The 10,624-nt window shown below is 35.9% G+C and overlaps 1 protein-coding gene across 1 annotated transcript in view; it reads left to right on the top strand.

Moving 5' to 3' along the window:
- Window positions 1-10,178, top strand: part of LOC123504347 (S-adenosylmethionine decarboxylase proenzyme-like) — a 13,922-nt gene extending 3,744 nt beyond the window's left edge. Inside the window, exons 4-9 of the mRNA XM_045254797.1 lie at window positions 2,735-2,837; window positions 2,944-3,064; window positions 4,622-4,742; window positions 5,290-5,388; window positions 5,577-5,732; window positions 5,861-10,178. Coding sequence (XP_045110732.1) covers window positions 2,735-2,837; window positions 2,944-3,064; window positions 4,622-4,742; window positions 5,290-5,388; window positions 5,577-5,732; window positions 5,861-6,001 — 741 coding nt within the window. The 3' untranslated portion in view covers window positions 6,002-10,178. The remainder of the gene's footprint in view (window positions 1-2,734; window positions 2,838-2,943; window positions 3,065-4,621; window positions 4,743-5,289; window positions 5,389-5,576; window positions 5,733-5,860) is intronic.
- The last annotated feature ends 446 nt before the right edge of the window (window positions 10,179-10,624 follow it).

Genomic DNA, 10,624 nt, shown 5'->3' with positions numbered 1-10,624 from the left:
TTTTATTTTTTATTTTTATTTTTTTTTTTTTTTTGTGATGTATGTAGTGGCTTTTAGTCGAATGATTCTCTTGTAACTATTCAGATTTAATTGCCGTACACATGTGAAGCATAGCATATGTGATCTCTTTTGCAGCTCTTATTTTGTATATGTTTCTTTATTTTTAACTAATCTATGTTTTAGATTGAATTTCCCTGCTTATTTGTATGTTTACTTGTATATTCTCTCTCTCTCTCTCTCTCTCTCTCTCTCTCTCTCTCTCTCTCTCTCTCTCTCTCTCTCTCTCTCTCTCTCAAAATGATGGTTGAGTTTCCCCCAGATTCTGTAGGCAAGTGGTAAGCAGGGCTGCCAACTTATCACAGAAGTCTTGCTGAGATTCTTTCTCTAAATGGACCGTCATAAACTATAGTGAAGAGTTGTCAAACTTTACTTAAAATTTGAGCTCATTATTGTGTATATATTTGACATATAGACAGACCTGTCTTTTTCAGTAATTTAGATGCATTTGGTGGGGTATCCAGTAATGAACAAAAAAGGCATAGATGATCAAAATGGTCAGTAATCTACCATGGCAAAATATCCTTATGGCTCACTCTTTAATACGTAAATTGTAAATAAACACCATAGTATTTGCTGCACTTTATTATACTGTACTGCAATACTGTGAAAAGGGTTTGTTTAGTGATATGAAATTGAAGTACTAATGCAAATTTGAGGACGATTTTATGTTATAAGGAGATTGTATAGAGAAGTGTCTTGTGGATATTCCCTGTGTCCAGTACCCAACACAGGGTCAAGGCAGTCACACACACACCACCAATTCCTTACATTGTACAGCTGTATTCAAAGAATTATCCTTGATGCATTAAGCTTGACTGCAGTATAGAATAGATTCCTAATTAGCTGTTGTCTATACATGATAAGTTGAGTGGTTACCTAGATTCTCACTCCACCCTCCCTAGTTCATGGACAGAGGCAGGGAAAGTCCACTTGCATTACAGGAGAGAGATGGGAAGTGTTTGTCTAATAACTATTATGAAAGAGCTTATACAAGGATACATTCTGACTACAAGACTTCAGCTTGCTTAGTCACATTTCCAAAAGAATATTGGTGGTGTGTGTTGTTGGAGGGCGCCACTTTGGGTCAGCTTCCCGGGTACTTAAGTACCATGGCCCTTAGTGACCGTTGGTCTTCCTATCTTTCTGCAGCAACCAGCCAGTCAATGGCACCTCCGTCGCAGGCCACTGGTGACCCCATGAACCGCCTCAGATAATAGCGCACAGCAGCCAAGGTCTCGGTATTATGCTGTCATCTACTTGTTCTTCTGCCCCATCACATGAGTTCTCACACACTTGAGTGCTCACTCAGCGCGGGGGACTGCCACTGCTCAATTGTTTTTTGTTATAGCCAGAGAGGCAGCTAAACTTCATAACTTTTGATCAACCTTTCTTTTACATTGGCACTTTTTTGGCCGAAAAGTTATGAGTAATAATTAGTAGTAGTATTCATTGATCTTAGTTCAATCTATATTTTTGCACATGGTTAGCTTTGCTGCATTGAACTTGTGATGATTGTAATTAATAATTTAGTTCAGTAAAATGCTTTAGCAGACAGAAAGGAAAAAGCTATATTTCAGCTTGTCCTTAAACTGTCAATTCCACTGATACTGCCTTAGTTTCTTTATAATTGTGCTAGCCTATTTCCAGCCATGATCATTTACAGGATTCTTAAAGATTGTATTAATCATTTCTGAATCAACACTTATTTTTCTGATTATTGTAGTAAAAGATATTCCATATTAAATTACACACTCATAGCACTAAATACATCAGAATAACTTTCCTTTGACATTTTTTATATTTAAAGTCAGCTAAGGATCTTCAAGATGTGGTAGTAAAAGTAAAAGTAACCAAAACTAGCCATATCACAAATTTTCACGTGCAACTTTATTTGTAGTGCACTTACTTAAAATCTGTTGGTTATAGAGACACATTAATGTCATTGTTGAAAATATGACTAGCCTTTCTGTGGATTTTATTTACATTCCACCAAAAAGGAAATAATAGTTTCTGATAGGCAGTCTACCAAGATTCTCAGAATGAAAGGCTTTACAAGTAGCCATTAAATGTGTAAACTTAGGTGAAGGATACAAGTGGCAGTCCTACTGCAGCCTGACCCTCAGAGGTGACATTTGTGGCTGGCCAGATTGAGCCCTAAAATTCAGTCCAGCGTGTGGCATGGTCCCACGCTCCTCTGGGGGGGGCACCAGGCTCCCGGGGCTGAAATCTGGCAGAAGTGCAGGCAATGCTCAGCGCACCGCGCATCATGCTGGATGTAAAGCTTTCTGGCGGGCTGCACAGGCTTGGAGAAAACTTAATATTGTGTACATTTTACTTGTCACAATTTCATTGATGATAGAAAAAAAACTAAGCTTTGAATTATTTTTAATGTTTTTTTATTAGGATACCTTCCTATGATGAAAACCACTCATCTTAGTCAATGAGGTATTCTAATGTCACTCCAGGCCTGTGTGATAGCGCTAGTTTTCCGATGTCACAACTTTCTAGGGGGAAGCAGCACAGTATGGCTAATGAACTCTGCTTTGTTACAATTTAGTTTAATTGATCACAGAGCAGTGTTCATAACCATGTCTGGGTTGAGAATCATAAACCCCCATAGTTGTTGACATCATCATTTTGTCTTGTTGCTTCATTTGAACCTCCTTTTCCACAGGATCTGTTCTACTCAAGGAAGAATTTCAAACGCCCTGAGCTGCAAGTGTCTCCACATCGCTCCTTTGAGGAAGAAGCCTCCATGCTGGATCAATTTTTTGCTGGTATAAAAACCAGTATTTTGATATAAATCTAAGAAAGATTACACTTGTTCAGCATAAGTATTTTTTTGAGAAAACACCAAATTGAAAATAACGTTCCTCTTTCTAGGAGGCCGAGCATATTGCATGGGAAGTTTTAATCGGGCAGACTGTTGGTACCTTTACACAGTGTCTCCTGGCCGGCCACGCTATCTCCCCAATGCTGCTCGCCACAACTTGCCCCACAGCTGGTTAGTGTTACTACACAGAATAATGATTACTGCATAAGTTCATATTGAAGTTATTATTTTGAACCAATTTTAGGGGAAATTTCAGCATTTTCCTTCAGTAACTGATACTACAGAGCTGGTCAGAGCGGAAGACGTACCTGTGACATCCTGTGAAGGAAATTAATGACACAGAAATTATGTTTCAATGAGGGTATTCACCTAAACTAGTAATTGATAGGATGCCCTTGTGCCTCCTTGACCTTTTATGAGTCTCATGGGAAGTGAATCACCGAGGTGGTGTAGATACTGAGCATCAATGTTGTCCCATATGTCCTGAATAGTGGCTTGGAGGCATGGGAGGGAGGAGGTATCTCTCTTCAGTTTTATGTACGCCCAGAGATTTTCTATAGGATTAAGTTCTGATGAATTTGCGGGCCAAGGTTTTAAAAGGTTGAGATTGCAGAAATCAAACCAGTCAACAATTAACTTTGCCGTATGGCACGATGCACCATTTTGCATGAAGGTATCAGCATTGCACTTTTCCATACACTCACCTAACTCATCTAGAATTAGATCAAAGTAGTTATTTTGGTTCATACGAACATTCTTAGGCAAAAACACTAATTTTCCAAGACCATAGTAAGAAAAACAACCCCACACCATCAAAGAATCGGGGTTTTAATGTGTGTGTTGTGTAACGTGGATCGTAATGGATTACTACCGGTTCTGTGGTACACACGGTTTCTCTGGTTGTCTGTAACCTGAAAGCTTGCCTCATCTGACCAAAGTACACTACGCCACTTACCTAAGTCCCAATCTTTCTGCTGAGACACAAAATACAAGCCTACTGTTACGGTGACCATTGTGTGAAGCAAGGTTTTGAAACTGCACGGCAACTCCGGTATCACATGTCGCCTTTCACATATCTCACACTTTTTTCAATCACCCACCCAGTAAAGAGAGTTCCTGGCCTTAAGTTCCTTGCTGTGTATGCGAGGGTTGGCCTCAAGCTGTCTTTGAATAACGTTCAGAGTTCTGTGGGTCACACTGCGTTTACACCCTTTAGGGTTATAAGGTGGTGGCGAAGCCTCTCTTCCTCCCTCATGATAAATTTTGGTCCAACATTGAACAATTCTGAGAGCTATGCCAGTGTTCGTGGCAATTTCTTGATTTGACTTATTCTCCCTCACTAAGGCACAAATGACTGAGATTTGGGCCTTACCAATTAGTTTCCAAGGTCCCATAATAGGTAGTAACAAGGAACAATGGTAAGTTCACATATCCACAAAAAGGGGCTGTGAGGGGGATGAAAGAAAATTCAAATTCAAGCACATGATCCACAGGCAAACGTTGACTAAGGAAACATTATCTACTTTGACTACTGCAGAGTTGTCAGATAGTGACATACAACGAATCCCGCCATATTTTTAAGAGTTAAGAAGGAATGAAAGAAATTTGGTCCAAGTGGAAGTCGTGGTCCCTTTCGCACCTTCCGCTCTGATCAGCAGTGTAAGCAGTTTTATAAACTGCTTGTTCACTATATAATTGATGCTAACTCTAATCTTATGATATGAACAGGGTTGGGAAAGTTCACCGTGAACCTGACCAGACTTTAGAAGTACTGATGATGGATCTTGACCCAGAGAAAATGAAATGGTTCTGGAAAGACATCTGCCCCACTGCTGCAGAAGCCACTAAGGTAGGAGAATCACACTAGGTACAGTTTGAATATGTGTTGTCTGTTCAAAAGATTTAACCTTTGTAAAGTTGCTTGTCACTTCATTGTCATTTGCTTCAGTCACCTGATTAACCATACACAAGTAATTGTTATTTGTGTGAGTATCTGCTATGATGCACCTGATTGGTTAACACTATTTTAATCCCTAAAGGGCAGGTTTTGGGAATTCCTGCTTTGTCAGAGGATTGCAAAGTGTGGGAATTCAATTTAGGCTTTATGTTTATAGAAAATAGTAAAAAGATCCTCTAGGAATTTTCTCCAGAAGGGAATAAAGGACTGATATTAGTCAACTTTACATTACATAGGACATACATACAGTATATTGGATTAGAGATTAGTAACTGAAAAAAAAAAAAATCTTGTTTGCATTTCAGTAGTAGAAAGAAAGAGTGATTTGTCTGGCTGAATGACCTCTATGGTTTGGCAATCTCTCATAATGGTCACAGATTCTGAAGTATTTAATGTAAGGGATATTATATATTTATACATTTATTATATATTTTTCCAGAACTCTGGCATTGATAGACTCATTCCTGACATGGTGATTGACGACTACCAGTTTGATCCGTGTGGCTATTCAATGAATGGACTGATGCGGACTGTACCAGTTAGTAAACATTCCTTGTTAAGGCGAATTAGTGAGACAAAGCATGTAGATACATAATTTTTATCCATAAGCATTACCTCATATCATCACAAGGGAAGGAAAACTTGTACTACATATGTTCTCATGTATGTAATATAGATTTTGATAAATAGTGTATGTTATTGATTGATAAATGTTTGTCTTTGCAGGGAGGCTATATGACAATCCACATTACACCTGAGTCAGAGTTCTCATATGTGTCCTTTGAGACCAATGTGCCTCAGAAGTCATACAAAGATCTCATTGCACGTGTAGTTGCCACATTTGGTCCCAAGCAGTTTGTGATGACATTCTTCACCAGTTTGGTATGTCATAATGAAGCATTGTTTATTTGAATTATTAAGATTAGCTTTGCAATTCAAGTTTGAACGTTGTTTTTTTAGAGGCTAATATTTTTTACAACTTTGTTATGTTTCCTTTCTAATTTTTGCAGAAGAATGGTAAGAAAATTGATATAGAGGATGGGGACTACAGCGTGCCTCAGTACATTGACTACGATGTTGTTGATGTTCAGACCTGCCGTCTGCAAGCTTATGATCTGACTTATGCCCTCTACAACAGGTTCCCAAGTTAGGGAATCGTCCCCCACAAAGAGCAACATGAAATCTTGGCATCAGATACAGAATTGGAACCATTGTTCTTATGTGGAAGCCCATCAAGAGAAAATCATGATGATATGGAGCAGTTAACAAGTAATAGCTGCAAACGGGGAAGCTTATGGGCTAAAATGTCAGAACATGGTTTCTATCTGTATAAGCTGTCACGACGTTGTCTGCTGCAGTATTCTTCATTTTCCATATATCTTATGCTATTGATCCTTGTTATTAGAATAGAATTAGAATTTCGTCTGCTACATAACTCTTATGCCTACGAACATCCTGCAAGTAGCAAACGAGGATCAGTTAAGACTTATTATAAAATCTCTGTATCCTCGTGGAGCATAGGTTGCTGTTATAAACATGAGAGCTACTTCCTGCATGCTGCTTGTAAACTGAGGTCATCCTGCCTTCCAAGAATAATATTTCTGTGGTGGCAGGATGTGTACTCCTGAATAGAACCTTAGAAGCAGCAGTTGGCATGGTCAGTCTACATCATGTGGCAGGCACAGCCACTTCATCTTGAAGGGATGAGTCTCCCTTCATGAATGATTGCTTTCCATGATTCACCATCATTTGTGGTACAGAGATGTTCACTTGAATGCTGTACCCAGAAAATGATGGTAGGACCAGGCTCTTGCAAAGGGCCTGGCCAAGAGACATAGCTGGAGCTGGAGAAAAGAATGCAGAAGGAAGTATTTTGTTGGCGATATTTATGGATCAACAGTATATTGATGATGAATGATAAAGAAGGAGCAGAATTGCATTTTCTTTATCAGATATCTGTTGATTTTCTCTCTCTCTCTCTCTCTCTCTCTCTCTCTCTCTCTCTCTCTCTCTCTCTCTCTCTCTCTCTCTCTCTCTCTCTCTCTCTCTCTCTCTCTCTCTCTCTCTCTCTCTCTCTCTCTCTCTCTCTCTCTCTCTCTCTCTCTCTCTTCCGTATTACCAGACTGTAAAGTTTACAGCATAAACTAGAACATCACAGTAAATATATTAATGTTTGAATGGATATATTGATATCTTAACACCAGTATAAAGTCAAGTTTTCAAGTTCAATAGAGGCTCATAAGTATTCAAAGTTATCAAGAGATACATTCATACATCAGAATCCAGGAGAATCCCAAAAGTCAATTGTCAATGCTACAAAAACACTAATAATCATTGGACTGCTTATAAGATATATGTGATGCAATAATGTTGGACAGAATGAAACAAAGGAATTGGTTTTTCATTCCATATTGTCTTGTGCTTTTCTGTTATATTATGCATCAATATTTTATCTTTCCACTGCTATACTACTTTTGTCTTTATTGTCTTGTTCATTTCCTTAGTTGCATTAATTATATCAAAAATTTTGTTATCCTATTATTTATGTTATGTTATGTTATGTTAAATGGTCACTGCATTAGGTTTTATGGTACTATTATGTTTGAGGCACTGCTTATAGAAAGGACTTAACATGTCACCCATGGCCAATCCCAGTTTGTTGCATGAAATCATGCTTCATCCTGTCTTGTGTCTAAGACATATGATTATTTTATTGTCAAAAAAAGAAGAGAAGTTCCATACCAATTTCTTAAAATAGGTTGTACCTTACATTGTATCATATTCCCCCCAAATATGATTCTTTATTACAATTTTGCAGCCACAGGACATTGAATTGAATGATTTTCACAATGCACTGCAGTAAAAGTTAGCACGAAGTTCCTAAACCTTGATTGAAGTATGCATCAAAATTTGACAGTATAAGAACTAATTTATAATATTTTACCACTCCTGTTTAATCTTATATTTATATTTCATATTGCTATGCTCCTAAACTATATATATGCAGAGATTTAACTTTTTTGTTCACAGGATTAATTTTGTTGCATTAATCCATGTTTACGGAAACTTTATTTGAGTAATATTTATTAATTACAACTTTGTTAAGTCCACAGTTGCATGTCAGTGTAGTTGTAGCCTTTTCTTTGAAACTAATCTATATGAATCAGTTGATTAGATTATAAATACTATCAGCATGGAGCCATGTGTAGACTTCACTGGTTGGGTAGCATTTCTTGCCTTTAGTTGATTGCATCACTGTACACCTGTCTTGTTTGTATACCATACTTTGTTATTTGCTTGATGTCAGCTTTTCTAACAGAACTCTCTTCACTGCTATTAATTCATGTATTCATGTATGTATTCTAATACTTTTTCTTAGCCAGACGACTCAGCTCCTGGTTCTATTATACTACTACTACTATTGATAATAATAATAATTATTATTATTATTATTATTATTATTATTATTATGTTATTGTTATTTTATTATTATTATTATTATTATTATTATTATTATTGTTATTATTTTTATTTCTATTATTATTACTATTATTGTTATTATTATTATTATTATTATTATTATTATTATTATTATTATTATTATTATTATTATTATTACTTTTTTTTTCCCATGTAACCACATTGTTTTTATGTTGCAGCTATTCACAAGCAAGTGACTGGATGCGTACCATATAAGTGACTGATGTTATGGAATTCTCAAATTATTTATATTTGTTTGCTTATTTTTTCTATTTTTTGGCACAACAGTTTTCTACCATTTATACAGTATTCAGTAATTTCAAGATAATGATGACAGTTTGCTAAATATGTTTACTGCCAGAGTTGCAGTGAAGAAATTTTACCCACCTCATAAAGGTAGTACATATCATAATATGTTAGAACTATGCTTGTTTTATGAATATGAAATGCACACTACTATTTAAATGAAAGAAACAAAAAAAATTTCATTGGTGTGTGCATATAAACATAAGTTGTGTTGAGTGGATGGGTCAGAAAATATTTTTTTTGTGCATCTTTATTCAATGCCTTATTCACTGTGGCTTGTGGTTTGGTAACTTAATCCTTTATACAGCTTCATGTACCAAATCTAAATATTTTATCATTAGATATATCATAGAGAAACAAAGCATTAGGTATGAAATGTTTTTGAGCATCCAGTACCATACCAATATTGATATTGAAAATATGTACTAATCTAAGTACATAGCTGAGAATATGTACTACTGAATGTTTAGTATTATTTGTTTCATAATTATTGTGCAGGGGTCTTGAATATTAAAATCATATCGGTAGTAATTGCCCTGGCTGGGAAAGAAAGAGACAGTAAGTGTACGCATAATACAAGCCACAGTAAATGCATATATATTTAATACAATTATTGATACTAATAATTATTATGCTTATATTTAAAAGTGAGGCAGTTAGGTTTAGAAGCCCTAAGTGTTGTCAAAGCCTGTAAGCTTGTAACTGGGAAAATATTCTGAAAGATGAATCAGTAAATAGGATAATGTATACTGCTTAACAGTTACCAGAAGAATGTAATGCATAAAATGTACAATTTTAAGATTAATATTGCTTGGTACTACATACATACATGTATTTTGCTCATTACATTACCTATCAGAAAATATTAAAAGTCCTCAGCTAGTAATTCAACAGTGAGCTCTGTTCTATGAAATTAATATTCAGAGTAAAAAGATAGAGGCTGAAAAGTTTAAATTGGGTTACAGTACCTAGAAGTTATGACTAACCCCAGTTGCTGCAGTATGCCTTCATCATTAGAGTTCCACATTTATATTGGAATTATACAATATGGATATTGTTTTTATTATAAGCAATCTTTGTAAGACAGCATGTCAATTTTAATTCCAGTGAATGATGTAATTTTTAAACTGGTTTTTGGCAGTTTTCACCGACTTCCTATGCATTAAGTTCAGGTGTATTTTCATGCATTGTTGAACATTTCCCTGTTATCACTTGCTTATGGTTATGGGGTACATTTAGTTGTTTGATATGCAATAATTCATAGGTACCATTGGATTCTTCAAGGTGAAAAGAAGCTATTTCTGACAGATTTTAGAAGTTGTTAGTCTATGAAATGTTAATTTGTTTTAGATCATACTTGATTTTTTTTTTTTTTTTTTTTTAATATTTCTTGTGGGTCCACTGATATCAGAATGGTGCATGAGAAGCTATGAAGAAACCAAGTTGACCTCAGAAGATGTAATGATATCTGAGAAATAACCAGACTTTGTTTATGCTTCTAGTAACCTTAAAGATTAAGAAAAACAAGATATATACATCCAATTTATTTTTATCCTTATCCTTTTACATAGTTGTAATAATCGCTAAATTACAGTGCACAAAATTTCACCGTAAATGAAATGATGCGTTATAGAAATAACGTTTATCATAAAGCGCTCAACTCACATTCTCTCTCTCTGTCTCTCAACTTAATTTGAGATACCAAAAATCGTCCTCATCATCACCATCACAATTTATTTCTTTATTTATCGTCATATTTTTAAAGCTTGTAGAGACAAAATTTTAATGATGGGCCAACACATCACGAGATCAAGGAATAGCGTGGCCCTGAGAGTATCACGTGCAGCAAAAGACCTTAGTCGCACAGTACTCAACTATTACTGCCAGTGCCAGTACGTCATGAGGCTAAACTGCAGTCCACGAATGGATTATAATGAATCAAGGTAAATAATGATATTCATCAGTCATTCATGTCTCGATCAAATTCA

This window comes from Portunus trituberculatus, chromosome 15 (genome assembly GCF_017591435.1).
Source record: "Portunus trituberculatus isolate SZX2019 chromosome 15, ASM1759143v1, whole genome shotgun sequence".
Taxonomy (NCBI): Eukaryota; Metazoa; Arthropoda; class Malacostraca; order Decapoda; family Portunidae; genus Portunus; species Portunus trituberculatus.
Note: the sequence above shows the minus strand (reverse complement) of the source record. Positions and strands in the feature narration are given on the sequence as shown.